Genomic DNA, 18190 nt, shown 5'->3' on the forward strand with positions numbered 1-18190 from the left:
TCTGCCCAGATTGAGTCAGGAGGATATAGACAACCTAAACAGACCAATATCAATTGAGGAAATAGAAGAAACCATCAAAAGACTACCAACTAAGAAAAGCCCAGGACCGGATGGGTATACAGCAGAGTTTTACAAAACCTTTAAAGAAGAACTAATACCAATACTTTTCAAGCTACTTCAGGAAATAGAAAAAGAGGGAGAACTTCCAAATCCATTCTATGAGGCCAACATCACCCTGATACCTAAACCAGACAAAGACACTTCAAAGAAAGAAAACTACAGACCAATATCTCTAATGAACCTAGATGCAAAAAATCCTCAATAAAATTCTGGCGAATCGGATACAAAAACATATCCAAAAAACTGTACACCATGATCAAGTAGGATTCATCCCTGGGATGCAAGGCTGGTTCAATATACGGAAATCAATAAATGTTATTCACCACATTAATAGACTTAAAAATACGAACCATATGATCATCTCGATAGATGCGGAAAAAGCATTCGACAAAGTACAGCATCCCTTTATGTTCAAAACTCTAGAAAAACTAGGGATAACAGGAACATACCTCAATATTGTAAAAGCAATCTATGCTAAGCCTCAGGCTAGCATTATTCTGAATGGAGAAAAACTGAAGGCATTCCCTCTAAAATCTGGAACAAGACAGGGATGCCCTCTCTCTCCACTTCTGTTCAACATAGTTCTCGAAACACTGGCCAGAGCAATTAGACAGACGAAAGAAATTAAAGGCATAAAAATAGGAAAAGAAGAACTTAAATTATCACTATTTGCAGATGATATGATTCTATACCTAGCAGACCCAAAAGGCTCTACAAAGAAACTATTAGAGCTAATAAGTGAATTCAGCAAAGTGGCAGGATATAAAATCAACACGCATAAATCAAAGGCATTCCTGTATATCAGCGACAAATCCTCTGAAATGGAAATGAGGACAACCACTCCATTCACAATATCTTCAAAAAAAAATAAAATACTTGGGAATCAACCTAACAAAAGAGGTGAAAGACTTATACAATGAAAACTACAGAACCCTAAAGAGAGAAATAGAAGAAGATCTTAGAAGATGGAAAAATATACCCTGTTCATGGATAGGCAGAACTAACATCATCAAAATGGCGATATTACCAAAAGTTCTCTATAGGTTTAATGCAATGCCAATCAAAATCCCAACGGCATTTCTTGTAGAAATAGAGAAAGCAATCATGAAATTCATATGGAAAAATAAACGACCCAGAATAGCAAAAACAATGCTAAGCAGGAAGTGCGAATCAGGCGGTATAGCGATACCAGACTTCAAACTATACTACAGAGCAATAGTAACAAAAACAGCATGGTACTGGTACCAAAACAGGCGGGTGGACCAATGGTACAGAATAGAGGACACAGAAACCAATCCAAAAAAGTACAACTACCTTATATTTGATAAAGGGGCTAAAAGCATGCAATGGAGGAAGGATAGCATCTTCAACAAATGGTGCTGGGAAAACTGGAAATCCATATGCAACAAAATGAAACTGAATCCCTTTCTCTCGCCATGCACAAAAGTTAATTCAAAATGGATCAAGGAGCTTGATATCAAATCAGAGACACGCCGTCTGATAGAAGAAAAAGTTGGCTACGATCTACATACTGTGGGGTCGGGCTCCAAATTCCTCAATAGGACACCCATAGCACAAAAGTTAATAACTAGAATCAACAAATGGGACTTACTCAAACTAAAAAGTTTTTTTCTCAGCAAAAGAAACAATAAGAGAGGTAAATAGAGAGCCTACATCCTGGGAACAAATCTTTACTCCTCACACTTCAGATAGAGCCCTAATATCCAGAGTATACAAAGAACTCAAAAAATTAGACAATAAGAGAACAAACAACCCAATCAACAAATGGGCCAAGGACCTGAAAAGACACTTCTCAGAGGAGGACATACAATCAATCAACAAGTACATGAAAAAATGCTCACCATCTCTAGCAGTCAGAGAAATGCAAATCAAAACCACCCTAAGATACCATCTCACTCCAGTTAGATTGGCAGCCATTATGAAGTCCAACAACAACAAGTGCTGGCGAGGATGTGGGGAAAAGGGTACACTTGTACATTGCTGGTGGGACTGCAAATTGGTGCAGCCAATTTGGAAAGCAGTATGGAGATTTCTTGGAAAGCTGGGAATGGAGCCACCATTTGACCCAGCTATTCCCCTTCTCGGTCTATTCCCTAAAGACCTAAAAAGAGCATGCTACAGGGACACTGCTACATCGATGTTCATAGCAGCACAATTCACAATAGCAAGACTGTGGAACCAACCTAGATGCCCTTCAATAGATGAATGGATAAAAAAAATGTGGCATTTATACACAATGGAGTATTACTCTGCATTAAAAAATGACAAAATCATAGAATTTACAGGGAAATGGATGGCATTAGAGCAGATTATGCTAAGTGAAGCTAGCCAATCCCTAAAAAACAAATGCCAAATGTCTTCTTTGATATAAGGAGAGTAACTAAGAACAGAGTAGGTTCGAAGAGCATGAGAAGAAGATTAACATTAAACAGGGATGAGAGGTGGGAGGGAAAGGGAGAGAGAAGGGAAATTGCATGGAAATGGAAGGAGACCCTCAGAGTTATACAAAAGTACATACAAGAGGAAGTGAGGGGAAGGGGAAAAATAATACAAGGGGGACAAATGAATGTCAGTAGAGGGGGCAGAGAGAGAAGAGCGGAGGGGAGGGGAGGGGAGGGGGGATAGTAGAGGATAGGAAAGGCAGCAGAACACAACAGACACAAGTATGGCAATATGTAAATCAATGGATGTGTAACTGATGTGATTCTGCAATCTGTATATGGGGTAAAAATGGGAGCTCATAACCCACTTGAATCAAAGTGTGAAATATGATATATCAAGAACTATGTAATGTTTTGAACAGCCAACAATAAAAAATTTAAAAAAAAAAGAAAATGAATCTGATCATAGGATAATTTCCCTTCCCAATCATAATATTTTAAGCTGGTTCAGTACTCCATATTTCTAAGTCCTAGAGTGAATATTTTGACTAAGAGAGTGTGGGAATTTGTAGTTACTGAACATTGAAGATTATCAAAGATTTCCAGATGTCATTATCAGTTATGTGGCATAAGATATGGTGGGAGACCTGTTAGATTTAGGAATTAGTTTTGGACCAGACATTTGAAAATTTTATATAAAAAGATTGGCTAACTATAAATGATAGGTAAATGCCATAATTAAATGAATGAAGGATCCTATGTTAGTATGTCTGAAAATAAGTCTTATTCTCAGAATATTGACCTTGAGCTACAGTTCCAGCTCTTTTGATATGGTACCTTGCTGAGTTGCCCAGGATGGCCTAGAACTTGTGATTTTCCTGCATCAGCCTCCAGAGTAGTTGGTATTATGGGCATTTGCCACTGAGTTTGGCTAAAATATTGACATTTTGATTATCATTTTCTGCAGGCATATTTCAAAGCATAACATAAAGAAATTTATTGCTGCTTCTAAATATTTATAGAATTTTGACAGTTTAGCCTAACCCCCCACTTTGCATTTTGTAGTTAAAGAAAAATGTATTGTATTTTACAAATATATTACTACATATAATTTTGTTTCATTTTAATGAATTATTTCATGACATTTTAAATTATTAGTCTCCAGTTGTACCTTGGGCAGGTGAAATATGCCTTCCAGTTTATAGATTATCTTTTCACAAAATATTTCCTCTTGGTTGGGTTAAATTTTAGAATGAATATGCATATAAGTTTCCTAAAAACCAGTTTTATATTTTTATAAAATGTTTATGACTCTAGAGTTGGTTATTTAAAGTTTTCTTGTTTTATGTGCAATAAATTATTGAGTTCTAATTATATCAGACCTGTTCTAGGTGCTAGGGAAAAAACAATGAATAATACAAGCAAAATTTCTTGATTTTTAAGGAGCTTGCTTTCTAGGGTGGGGACACAAAGCACAAATAAAGAAGTAAATGGGCAAAGAACCCAGGCAATACCACAGGTGTCTGCTGGTGTTGCCTAGAACTCCTAGGTAAAGAGCTGGCAGACTGTGCTGGTCTCTCGTTCTCTAGGCATCCAGGAGAGTGTGATTGGGTCAGGCACAGTTGGCCATATTGGATTATCCTTCTTGAAAGAGACCATCTGCTTCTGTCTTTACTTATTGGAACCCACAGCATTCCTAAGTGAGCATATAATAGTGGGAATTTTGTAGCTATGAGAATAGCTGAAGTGGGGGAAAACATCTGGTAGCTAGATTTCATCTTTGTTGATTCATTTGGAGACTATAAAAATTCAAGGTTGGACATGGACACATCTTATATTGGAAATTTTGGAGCCATTAGTCTCTGCTAGCTTTTGTAGGCAACTAAGATACTGTGGGAGGGTCATTCAGTGGGCAAATTTAATTGTCTCTTTAGTATGTCCTCCTGATTCAGTAGGCTATTTAAACATAGCCTTTCTATTAGGGGCATGAATTAATGGAACTGATCATATCAGAGATTAGAAGAAAGAGAGGGTTGTTCATCTTTTGGTCTCTTTCACAGACTTTCTGGTATTAAACATGTTCATACTTCACCACTCAGGGTCTGTCATCTCCCTCTGGGTTGAACCAAATTGTCTGTTCTTGACCCCAAGTAGTAAACTTCACAAGAAGTTAGGAGTCACTGTTCTGTCCTTGCAAGTAATTTTCAGGGACAAAGAAGGATGATTATAGAACCACTCATGACAGTGAATGTGTTCCTCTCTATCCAAGTTGTCTACAGCAGTAGTAGTCACAATGTGCATACTTAGCTTTACACAGTATTAGTATTGTAACCAATGAAGTTTGTCTGAGGAGTGATTATGGCTAATTGAAAAAAAAAATCAATGTGCAAAACTGAGAGTTGTAGTCCGTTCATTTAGGCTTCTGTAACAATGTTATGGACTGGGTAACTTATAATCAAAAGAAATTTATTTCTCACATTTTTGAAGGCTAGGAAACCCAAGATCAAGGTGCTGCAGATTTGTTGTCTGGTGAGGGTCCCATTTCCTGCTTTACAGATGGCTAGCATCTTCTGTTTCCTCACGTGGCGGAAGAGACAAAGCAGCTCTCTGGGGTTTCTTTGTAAGGAAACTAATCATATTCAGGAGAGTAGAGAGTCCTTGTGACCTAATCACCCCCCAAATTCCCACCTCCTAATGCCATTGCCTTGTGAGTGAGAATTTCCACATATGCATTTTGATGGGGCACAGACATTCTGTCATAACAGCAGCCATCATATCATGTCAGCTCATATGCTGGCAGCAAAGAAACAGCAATGCAGGAGTCAAAGAAGCCTGTTGATCTTTTGTATCTCCAGGCAGAGTCTTCTCTAGAGGGATTCCTTATCCCAATCTTCCATATCATTCTCTCCCATTAACAACTACAGAGGCTTGTTTGCTTTTATTTTCCATATTATACCCTAGCAAATCTCTTAGGTCCATTCTGGTTTTTGCACCAACTCATAATATCTGCTTTGTTGCTTATTTTTAAACTCCATAATTTGTTATTACTATCATTTTATACAATCAGTGTTCATGTACATAGAAAACATAACATTAAAGTAATAAGACTATAATATATGTAGTAGGCCAATTTGATAAAATTTTAGAAAGAGGGAACATTTGAGGTAATTGTTGACAGGCAGAGAAGTAAAAAAGACATTCTTGACCACAAAAAAATAGAAGGGTGTGGTGTGTTCAAGCAGTGGGGAAAAGTTTTGCATAGCTGGAGTGCATATGAATAGTGTGAGATAACTCAGGAGAAGAGTGCTGGAACATGTATCTCAGAATCATACAAGGTATTTGCTGAGGTAGAGAAGCACAGCAGGTCACAGGTGACATACTCACGTTCATAATCTTGAAATTTCTTATAATAAATATTATTTTTATATTTACTGACATTAATGATTATATCTTCTTTCACTTTTGTGCTTCAAGTAGTTTCCTCCCATCCATTCTCTAATTTCATCCTAACAATATCCAAATGACAGAGCTCTAAAAAGTCCAGTATTCTAATTTTTGTAGATAAGGAAACTGAGGTGTGGAGAGCTGACATGATTTATTTACAGTTGCATGACCATGCTTAGAGTGATGCCAGATCTTCTGATTTTTAATTCCATCCTCATTGGAATTTATTGGTGTGTGTTTGTGACATACTTTTTGTCCTTTTTTCCCCTCTTCAAATTAGTGTGTTTTCCCTTTCTCCACAGGACTTAGCTTTTACTCTGGAAGAAAGACAACAGTTGAATATTCATGGATTGTTGCCACCTTGCTTCATCAGCCCAGACATCCAGGTCCTTAGAGTAGTTAAAAATTTTGAGCGTCTGAACTCAGATTTTGACAGGTAACTTGTTCCTAAATATGATTTTTATAGTCCTTGTGTGTAATTGTTAAAATATTTCATTATTTGGAAAGGGTAGTCAATTTGGAAGGGAATTGTTTGTAAAATACAGTTATTTTTTAAATTATTTTATTTATTTGAAGATAAAACCATCATAATTTCCTAATGGATTCTATATGTGTGTTAGAAAGCTTTCAGAGAAGAGGAGATGTTTTAGTCAACTGTTTTGCTTCTGTGACTAAAGGATCTGACCAGCACAACTGTAGGGGAGGAAAAATTTATTTGAGGGCTTACAGTTTCAGAGGTCTTAGTCCAAAGAAGGCTAGCTCCATTCCTCAGGGCTCTAGGTGAGGCTAAACATCATTGTGGGAGAGAGTGGCGGATTGAAAGCAGCTCACATCATGTGATCAAGAAGCAGAGAGAGACTACAGTTCCAGATACAAAATATATACCCAATAGCTATGCTCCCAATTAACCACTTCTCCAGCCATACCTCACCTGTCTCTAGTTACCACTCAGTTAATCCCATCAGGGATTAATTCACTGGTTGGGTTAAGATTCTCACAATTCAATCATTTCTCCTCTGAACCTTCTTGTATTGTTTCACATGTGAGCTTTTGGGGGATACGTTACATGTAAACCATAGCTAGAGACAACAACAAAGAAACTGAAAGGGAATGACCAGTGATGTAGAAGAAATACTGAGAATATGATGGCCTAGAAGTCAAGGAAAGAGAATATGTCAAATTTTAGGGGATGTCACTTATGTCAAATGTTCTTGATAAGTAAGGTGAGATCTGAGAATTGACCACTGATTTAGCAATGATGACTCCCACATTGCTAATTTTAGCATGTCTAAAATTAAAGTCACCATCTTCCTCCCAAATGTTTGTTTTCTGGATTATTTTACCTAATTGCCCAAGCATTAACATCCATTGATTTTTTCCCAGTTCTATACATTTTCATTTGTTCTAGGGAATGGAAATGTATTAGTTTGTTTTCTGTTGCTATAACAAAATATCTGAGGCTGACTACTTTACAAAGAAAAGAGATTTATTTAGTTCATGATTTTAGAGGCTGAAAGTCCAAGATTGAGCAGCGTCATTTGTTTGGCCTCTGGTGAGAACCGTCTTCTCTGTTACAACATGGCAGATGGCATCATAATAGGAATGCTTATGAGAGGGAGAGATCATAAGGCCAGAAATCAGTGAACAAGATGGGGCCAAGATTGCTCTTTTATTTTAATATTTCACAGTTGACGAAACCGACTAGGGCCCCATGAGAACTGCATTAATACCTTCCAGAGCAGCTTCCCCAGTGACCTAACTACCTTCCATTAGGCCCCACCTCTTAAAGGTTCTTCCACATTTCACATTGCCACATGGGGGCCTGAGCTTCCAGCACATGATCTGTTGGAGAACACCCTCAAATGATATCTAAACCATATCAGAAAATCAAACCAAAAAATCTAGTAAGGTTGTTAAATATAGTTGTGCAATTTTTTTTTCACTTGTACCAAGCAGATATTTTTTTTGTTCTCTAAACTATGGAAGATTACAGGTAACATTAAAAGGTTTATGTTTAGAAAAATAACTCTAGATCAGAAATATCTCTAGACAGAAAAGAGCTATTAGATACAATATTTAGAAAAGTCCTTTGAGCTTGCCTGTCTTAGTTATTTCTAAGGTGAGTGCTGCACTACCTTACCCATTTCCTGCATGTTATTTCTCTTATTTATCAATAGTGAAGTCAAAGGATAAAATTTTTCTATTTAATTAGGTAAGTAAATGCTTAAACTATGTCTATAGAGGTATTTTCATTTGTCTTTCATTTTAAAATAGAGATAAAAATCTAAATGTTGAGTTAAATGATGTTATTTCAGCAATGATTTGAATACTGGAGTGATAGTAATCAAGTTTATTGTTCTTCCTTCTTTGAAGCATTTAACATTTCTAAATTTGTATTTGGTTAGATGTTTTCTGCATGACTTAAAAATGTTTAATTAGAGTTCTGAGCAGTTATTTCATGACTTTGTTGGATGTAGATCTAATTATATCCCATTTTCCACAGGTATCTTCTTTTAATGGATCTTCAAGATAGAAATGAAAAGCTCTTTTATAGAGTGCTAACGTCTGACATTGAAAAATTCATGCCTATTGTTTATACTCCAACTGTGGGTCTGGCTTGCCAACAATATAGTTTAGCATTTCAGAAGCCAAGGTATGTAAATTTTTATTCTGAATGCAACTTGCATTTTACTTATTTTTATAAGATTTTTGTGGTAATTTAAAAATTATTTTATTATTATTTATAATTGGCAAACAAAATTGTGTATATTTAGGAAATGTACCATGTTGTTTTCAACATATATCCATTGTGAAATGTCTAAATCAGGCTAATTAACATGCATTACCTCACTTGCCTTGACCTCCAGGACCAAACCTTACAAACCAGCAAGGTGTAATGGGGGATTAAGAAAGACACACAAACCTTACAGAGAGAAAGCTGGGACCAGGAGGGACACTGACTTCTGATGGAAGAACAGTGACCCAAAGCTAGTTAAGCATGTTTATTATATAGGGTCATACAATTAGGATGTTTAAACTATAGGAGCATTGTTCTTTGTGGACTAAAAAGTTACAGAACCAGAAACATTATTGTAGCTATTCTACTGTTGCAGTACTAGGAACATTCTGTTATTATCCTACTGTATCAGGGAAGCCTATTGTCCAGAGTTTCTGTAAAGCAGGCAGGCTTGAAGTTTGCAGCGCTTGCAGGATATGATGGTTATCTTGTTGTGCTCAGAATTCTCTATTCCTGGCAGCTGGTTTCTGAACTCAAGGTTAAGACTGTTATTGTTCTGTACCTTTGCATAGAACTTCCTCAGGCAGGGCTTTACCATAGCTCTTGGGCAATCTTGTCCTGCACGTTTGCACAGAAAGGTTCCAGAGCAAAGCATAGTCACAGCTATGAAGCAGAGAGATTCAAGTCACCATTCTCCATACTTACTTGTTTATTTTTTGTGGTGAGAACACTGAAATCTACTCCCTTAGCAATTTCAAGTACATAATACATTAACTGTAGTCACTGTGTGTACAGTAGATTTCTTGAATTTATTTCTCTTATCCAGCTGAAATTCTGTATTCTCTGATCAATATCTCCCCAGTTTTGCACCCATCCTCCAGCCTCTGTTAACTGCCATTCTACTCTCTGCCCTTATGAGTTTTAGATTAAGTGAAATCATACAATATTTATTTTTCTATGTCTTGCATCTTTGACTTAATGTAATGTCCTCTCGGTTCATCCATGTTGTCACAGTATTTCCTTAAGACTGAATAGTATACCATTGTATATGTACACCACATTTTCTTTATTCATTTGCCTATTGACAGATATTTAGGTTGGCTGTTGTAAAGAATGTTGCAATGAACATGACTATGCAGATTTTTTTTGGACATATTGATTTCACTTACTTTGGAGATGTATCCAGTAGTAGTTAATAGGATTGCTAGATCAAGTGGTAGTTCTATTTTTAATTTTTTGAGGAACTTTTATACTGTTTTTCATAATGACTGGATTAATTTACTTTTTCACCTGTGGCCTCTAAGGGTTCCTTTTTGTCTACATCTTTGCAAATATCTTTTTGATAATAGCTGCTCTAATAGGCGTGAAGTGATATCATTGTTTCTATTTTTTAAATTTTATTTATCTATTAATTAATGTATTTTTTAAATTTATTTTTGGATATTGGGGATTGAACTCCTGGGACATTCATCCACTGAGCCACATCACCAACCCTTTTTTATATTTTATTTAGAGACAGGGCCTTGCTAAATTGCTGAGTTTGGCTTGGAACTTGAAAGCCTCCTACCTCAGTTTCCAAAGTTGGTGGGATTATAGGCATGCGCCACCATGCCCAGCATTTATTGTGGTTTTAATTTTCATTTCTTGATTTGAATTTTCATTTCTTGGATAATTGGTGATGTTGAGCATTTTTTTCCATATACCCTTTGTCCATTTGTGTCTTCTTTTGTGGAATGTCTGTTCAGTTTTGCCCATTTAAAAATCTGGTTGTTTTCTTGCTTACTGGGTTGTTTGAATTCTTTATATATTTTGGATTAATTCCTTATTAGATATATGGTTTACAAAAATTTTCACCCATTCCATGGGTTTTTCTTTTTACTCCTTTTTTTCCTTTATAATGCAAAATATTTTTAGTTTGTAATCCTATTCATCTGTTTTCGTTTTTGTTGCCTATGCCTTTGGGGTCAAATAAAAAAAATATTGCTCAGAACAAAGTCATGGAACTTTCCTCAAGTGTTTTCAGTATACATTCCCTCTTTGGTAGAATCTGTTCCTAAGAATTTTATTTATTTATTTTGTGTAGTTATTACTAATGCTATTGCTTTCTTGATTCCTTTTTTGAATAGTTCATTGTTTTTTTTTTCTTTAAATGGACATTTATTTATTTATTTATATATGGTGCTGAGAACTTAACCCAGTGCCTCTCTCCTGCTAGGCAAGTGCTCTACCACTGAGCCACAACCCCAGCCCTGGATAGTTCATTGTTAATGTACAGAAATGCTATTTCTCCTGTATGTTGCTTTTATATGCTAAAACTTTCCCTGCATTTTTATTAGTTATTACAGTTTTGTGATGGTATCTTTAGGGATTTCTGTATACATATCAGTATGTTAGCCGTGCTAGTTGTCATATATGGCCTTTATTATGTTGAAGTATATTTCTTCTCTACGTCATTTGTTGAGAGTTTTTATCTTGAAAGGATGTTAAATCTTGTCATATGCTTTTTCCACATCTACTGATAACCACATGGTTTTTGTATTCATTTTATTGTGGTTTATCAATACTGATTTGCATATGTTGAACCATTGTTGCATTCCAGGGATAAATCTCACTTGATGATGTAAAGATCTTTTAATGTACTATTCTGAATTCATTTGGTGGCTATACCTGAGCTGAATTTGCAAGACTATAATATTCATTATCTTTCTTAGCATCTTGTTTTTCTATAGAGGCATTAATGAATTTGACTACAATGGTTTTCTCAGCAATAAACTATTAAATAAATAAAAAGGTAGCCAAGACATGGTGGTGCATTCCTGTAATCACAGAACTCAGGAGGTTGAGGCAGGAGAATTGCAAGTTCAATGCCAGTCTCAGCAATTTAACAAGGCCCTAAGCAACTTAACTAGACCCTGTCTCAAAAGAAAAAATGGTTAAGTGCTCCTGGGTTCAATCCTTGATAGCAAAAAAAAAAAGAGTTAGATAGCTGGAGAGGGGAGGAGGAGGAGATGGGAAAGGGAACAGGAGGGCATTATAGTAAAATACTTACAAACATTGAATCTTAGCGAAAGGTATTTATTGTATTATTCTTTTAACTTTTCTGTAATATTTGAAATTTAAGTAAGAAATTCTTTGTCACCAGGGCTGGGGCTATAGCTCACTGGCAGAGAGCTTGCTTAGCATGTGTGAGGCACTGAGTTCAATCCTTAACACTACATAAAAATAAACAAATAAAATAAAGTTATGCTGTCCATATATAACTACCAAAAAAAAAAAAAAAAAAGAAATTCTTTTCCACAAAAGTAAAGCTTCTAATGGATCTTTGTATGCTGTCTTCTGTATGACAGTTTCTGTTTTATGGCTTTTTAATGTTTATATTTTGTTGAACTTTTGATGATTTCGAAGATTTTCAGTAGAATAATTGTCATGGCTTCACCTATAATTATAAAAACAATCTGTTTGAAATTGTATATATGGCATAAATTTAGCATTGTATTTAATTAGAAACGGGATTGTGAGTGTGTTCAGGTAATGATGGATCTTTCAGGCATCAGTTAGCATGTAAATTCTTTTAGTCCCTTTTTCATTATTGTGATGAAATATCTGAAGCTGGGCAACTTTATTAAATTTTAAGAAATTTATTTAGGTGACAGTTCTGGTGGTTCAAGAGAGTGCTGATATCTTCTCATCTCTGATGAAGGCCTGTAAATGGGTAGGTAATGTCACAATGGTAGGAGCTTATGAGAAAGAGAACACTCTTATCAGTCACACAGCCAGACAGGAAGCTGGAGAGATTCAGGAATCAGGCTTAGGCTTTAACAACTGACTCTGTCCAGAACTAACTCAGGTCCTAGGTGAACTACCTTAATCCCTTCTGAGGGCAGTGCCCCAGATGACCTAAGGACCTCCCACTAGGCTCCTCTCTTAAAGATCCCATTACCTATATGCCTCCAAACTGAGGACTAAGCCTCTAACACAGGACCTTTGGGGGAACAAACCATATCCAAGCCATAGCATAGAAAATTTTTGTTTTTAAAGTAAAATCAATATATATTTTCTAAACTATTCCCAGATACCTGGAAAGTGAACAGGAGGATTATAACTCTTATTGTATTTACTTTTTTATGGATTTATTATCTTAAGAATATAGTAAATGAAAATTAAGTATTAATAGTACTTAAAGTACTGAACACAGTTGTAAATAGATTTATCTTTTGAGTATACTTTTAAATATATAATTAATGATAGTATACTTTTCTATGGCTTGGTATTTTAATTTTAAATATGACATTAAAACTGGCGGGTATGTGAAATAAATTTTTATATTAATAACTTTCCAATTTTTTCTTTTCTATGGTATCATGCTAGAATATAATATTCACTTACTGGTTTTGTGTGGAATTTCTTCTCTTTTCAGCATATATATATTTTGGGGTTTTCAAGGTTTTATGAATGTTGTTGGACATGCGTAGATTGTCTTTATCCTATGTACCCATAGAATTTTTAACTTTTACTTTTTAATTTTTTAGTTGTAGAAGGACACAATACATTTATTTATTTATTTATTTATTTCTATGCGGTGCTGAACATCAAACTCAGTGCCTTACATGTGCCAGTCGAGAACTCTACCATTGAGCCAAAATCCGAGCCTGTGCCCATAGCATTTTAATTTTTTTTCTTTTTGGCTACTGAGGATTGAACCCAGGGATGCTTTGCCACTTAGCTACATCTTTTGCCCTTTTCATTTTTTATTGGAGGCATGGTCTCACTAAGTTGCTTAGGGCCTTGTTAAGTTGCTGAGGCTGCTTTGAACTTGTGATCCTCCTGCCTCAGCTTTCCGAGTCAGTGGAATTACAGACGCGTGCCACCATGCCTGGTAGCATTTTAATTCTTAAAGAATATCCAGTATCTGGTGGTACAGTCTGCTTATGACACCACACCTAGTTGTGGCTAATTTCTATATTGACATGTGATTTTGGGTGAAATGCTGAACTCCCACAAATGTATTGCTTGAATCACTTATATTTCATGAAAAATTTAAAAAAATGTTTCATGCAAATTAATAATACTAGTTAGTATATGTGAAGAATAGCTAAGGTAGATTTACATAATTTCTTTGGAAATATTTCTGCCTACTCTATTTTTATACTGCATTTTCTTCTATTGAATTCTTATTAGCTACTTATTATTACACTGTACCTTTGACAATTAATCTTTTTCCTACTATCAATAGTTCTAATGTTCTACTAAAGTATTCTTGATTTCTTTTCTTAATATCTTACTAATCCTTTTGTCCCAACTAGGTTGTAGGATTCTAGAGACAAAAAGATGATTTTTTTATATAAATTATCTTATACTTCTCATGCTTTTTAGGCTTAGTGCCTATTATTGCTCTGTTAATGTATGTTGTTTGCTCTCACAGAAACAGTAACAATAATATTCTGTTCACTCAGTCACACACGCAAAATAACATATTGGTATATGTACTGGTATATTCTTTGTTTCTCCTACTATTTAAGCATATTATTCTAACAGTCAAATTCTTATAAATAATTGCTATGAAAGAAATTTGATTCACTCCAAGGAATCAGGATGTAAGAAAGTAAATTTTTTTTATTGATTTTATTTTTTTAAATGCATGAAGTAGAGTGCATTACAATTCTTACTACACATAGAGCACACTTTTTCATATCTCTGTTTGTATATAAAGTATGTTCACACCAATTCATGTCTTCATACATGTACTTTGGCTAATGATGTCTATTACATTACATTCCATCATCATTGCTATCCCCCTGCACCCTCCCTTCTCCTCCCACCCCTCTGCCCTATCTAGAGTTTCGTCCGTTGTTCCCATGCTCCCCCTCTCTACCCCATTGTGGGTCAGTCACCTTAAATCAGAGAAAACATTTGGCATTTGTTTTTTGGGAAGACTGACTAACTTCACTCAGCATTATTTTCTCTAATGCCATCTATTTACCTGCAAATGCCATGATTTTATTCTCTTTTATTGCTGAGTAATATTCCATTGTGTATATATGCCACATTTTTTTAATCCATTCATCTACTGAGGGGCATCTAGATTGGTTCCACAGTTTAGTTATTGTGAATTGTGCTGCGATAAACGTTGATGTGACTGTGTCCCTGTAGTATGCTGTTTTTAAATCCTTTGGGTATAGGCCAAGGAGAGGGACAGCTGGGTCAAATGGTGGTTCCATTCCCAACTTTTTCAAGAAGTTTTTTTCAAGATTTTCCAAGAAATCTCCATACTGCTTTCCATATTGGCTGTACCGATTTGCAGTCCCACCAGCAATGTATTAGTGTGCCTTTCCCCCCCACCCCGACATCCTTGCCAACATTTATTATTGTTTGTATCATAATAGCTGCCATTCTTACTGGAGTGAAAGTAAACTTTTGAATTAAATATAGACAATACAACTCTATGCCCACATAGACACTCTTCTCAGCTATTGTATTTTACATAATGAATCACTGATTTGAATTTGCAAACATGTTGAGGTAATACAACATGTTATTGGTGGTAATTTTGAAAAAAAAGTTTCCAACGTATGATTAGACTAGTACTTTTCGTTCGCCAAAAGTTGAAAAAGAGTTCAGTACTCAAATTAATTGGAGAAAATCAGAATTAAATGAAATTAAATAGTATTGTTTACCACAGAGTTCTCAATAATAGCTATTTTGCAAGTTTTTTGGAGGGTGAGAAATTAAATAGTATTCTTTACTGCAAAGTTCTCAATAATAGCTATTTTGCAAGTTTTTTGGAGGGTGAGAATTGAGTAGTAATATGGATAATATAACTGGCATCATTCTTGGCACATAGTAGCTATTCCTAAATTATAGTTATTGCTGGTATTATAATAACTCTCAGGTTTCTTGATGACTAAGTAGATGATGGTATCACTCCCCAATTCTAAAATGGTGAGTGTATGTTTGTAAGACAGAAAGTTATTTGGGGGTATTTTGAGTTTTAATTTCTTTGAGATGTCTTTGTGAAAGGGTCTATTCGTCAGTTAAATATATGGACCAGGGACTTAGTAGATAATGTGTGAACTTGCGCATTATATACACTACACAAATGATACTTCTTTTGGTTTTGAAAATGAAGAATATCAAGACTCTTTGTTAAATAGAATCATTCAATAGGATATTCTGATTTTATCTTCATTCTTTCCTAGAAAATTCTTTTATTTCATTTTATTTTTTGCAGTGTTGGGGATTGAACTCAGGGTAGACACATACTCTAACCACTGTGCAGCACAACCAACCCCACCTGGAAAGTTGTTAAAGAAATACATTAAAGGAACCATTAAGATGAATCAAAACAAAATATTAAAATAGTTTTAGTGTTTGTGTATTTATTTCCTTCAGAATTCCAAAAATGATTTGAAGTAGAGTGTTCTGGTAAAGGCTCTCTTCTGGGTTGCAGACTACTACTTCTGATTGTATCCTTACGTGACAGAAAGCAGAGAGGTATCTGGGGCCTTTTTTATAAGGGCACTAGTCCCATTTTTATGGACACTACCCTTTATAAACTAATCACCTCTCAAAGGCCAGCCTTCTGACAAGATCACACTAGGGATTACAATTTCAACATGTGAATTTGGGGAGTACATAGACCTTAAGTCTGTTGTAGGCACTTTCAATAGTTCAATGATATTTTACTTGTTCTTGAATCATTAAAATGTAAACTGCAAAGTGATCCAGTGCCCAGAGGTTAATAGATGTTACTGCTCTCCTAGGTCATCTCACTCTCAGGTATGTGGAGCTACCCTTTTTAAACACACCAGGTTGGGAGTTTCTGGTAATGGGACGGCTTTAGGTAGTCTGTGATACCAGAGCTGTCCAGGTGAGCTAGGACTGTTCTTTTATTTTTTAGAATTTAACATTTATTTACTTATTATTTTTTATGTGGTGCTAAGGATTGAACTCAGGGTCTCACCTGTGCTAGGCAAGTGTTTACCACTGAGCCACAACCCCAGCTCGGACTGTTCTTAATTGGACTTGACTTTCTTTAAGTTAAAATTAGAATCTTTAATCCACTTTAGGAGACATTTTAGAACCAGAGAATATTTTTATACAACTCTTAGTTTTTACTCTTTTCCAATTGTTTACATATTTAGAAATTCTCTTGAACATCAAATAGTTGATTAAAACTTTTTAATGCTTTCAGAAAAGTGATCATTTTATTGTTAGATGTTAATGAAATTTTACCTACAGCAATAAGCCTTTGTTTTTCATTTATTCTTATTCTTTGATTCATTTTCTTTGAAATAAGCTTAATGCTTGTATCAACCCTATTTTAAGGTATGAGAAAAAGACCTACATGAGGGAATGTTTTTTCAAGGATACAAAGCAAGTTAGATAAAAAGTTTGGAGTCTATATAACTTCAAGTCTTTCCTGTTACCTCAGTTGATTTTTTTTTTTTAGTTAGAGATAATTTATAAAAAGTTGATTTTTATTTATTACGAAGATGTAGGTTATGTTTGGTTTCTTTAATTACTAATTCAAATTAACTGTTTTTATGAGCAGGATAAATGTTATATTTTAAAAAATTTGTATCTCACTTGTGCTCAATAGGAATGAGGTTGAGTATCTTAAAGCTTAAATACTGGAAATTCAGCATGTGCCCAGACGTAGTTTAAAATACCAAAGTATCTTCTTTCTTAAGCATTGCCTTAATTAGGAAAAATTTGGAGAATGGAAAAAATTTAGACATGATTCAAACATCAGTTTTTTACATCAAGAACTAAGGGTTCCCTAAATTTATGTATAGACATATAATAAATGTCTTGAAAAGTAGTGAAACTTATCTTTTACTGTAAAAAGCCCTTGAAAGTATAAAGTAACAGTTCATTGATTCTCCATATTCATCTAGAGTCTTTAAATGTGGAAAACTTAAATGGAAATTTAATATTTCAACCCCAAAATAATTCTATTACAATCTGTGTGGTGCACCAGGTGTTTTGATTTAAGTTTACACATAGTATATGGAGAATTGAGAAAAATTGCCAAGTTTTATCTCAGGTAATATTTATGAAGAATGTATAAATGTGTTTATTATTTTCTCATCTTCAAGAAGACTGTATTTTTAAGGAGAATTATAAAACTCATTCTTCATTACTAAAAAAAATTTAAAGGGAGGTAGTGGCTCTTACATTGTATCACATATCTCTGTCAATTCTGAAATATTCTGTCTACTTTTGGACACTTTTTTCCCCAAGACTTAAGGCAGTTTAATGAGCTGCAGTACCTGGAGAAACAATTAAGATGCAAAATAATTACATTCCTTTCTGCCCTTTATTTCTTCACAGATGCAAACCTGGTTTGAAATGACTTATGACTTGTGAGTGACAGGGTCAGTTACAGGAGAGTCATCATCTAGTTAATGCAGACAAGTGTTTCACAAAGAAAACCCAAATTAGGATAATAGGCCTAAGCATGGAGGTGGAATGGAGGATGACAGGT

The 18190-nt window shown here is 35.0% G+C and overlaps 1 protein-coding gene across 1 annotated transcript in view; it reads left to right on the forward strand.

Moving 5' to 3' along the window:
* Me1 (malic enzyme 1) overlaps positions 1–18190 on the forward strand; it is a 168520-nt gene that overhangs the window by 14584 nt on the left and 135746 nt on the right. The window contains 2 exon segments of the mRNA XM_027928254.2: positions 6269–6402; positions 8470–8619. Of these exon segments, the coding sequence (XP_027784055.2) occupies positions 6269–6402; positions 8470–8619 (284 nt within the window).

Source organism: Marmota flaviventris, chromosome 6 (genome assembly GCF_047511675.1).
Source record: "Marmota flaviventris isolate mMarFla1 chromosome 6, mMarFla1.hap1, whole genome shotgun sequence".
Lineage (NCBI taxonomy): Eukaryota > Metazoa > Chordata > Mammalia > Rodentia > Sciuridae > Marmota > Marmota flaviventris.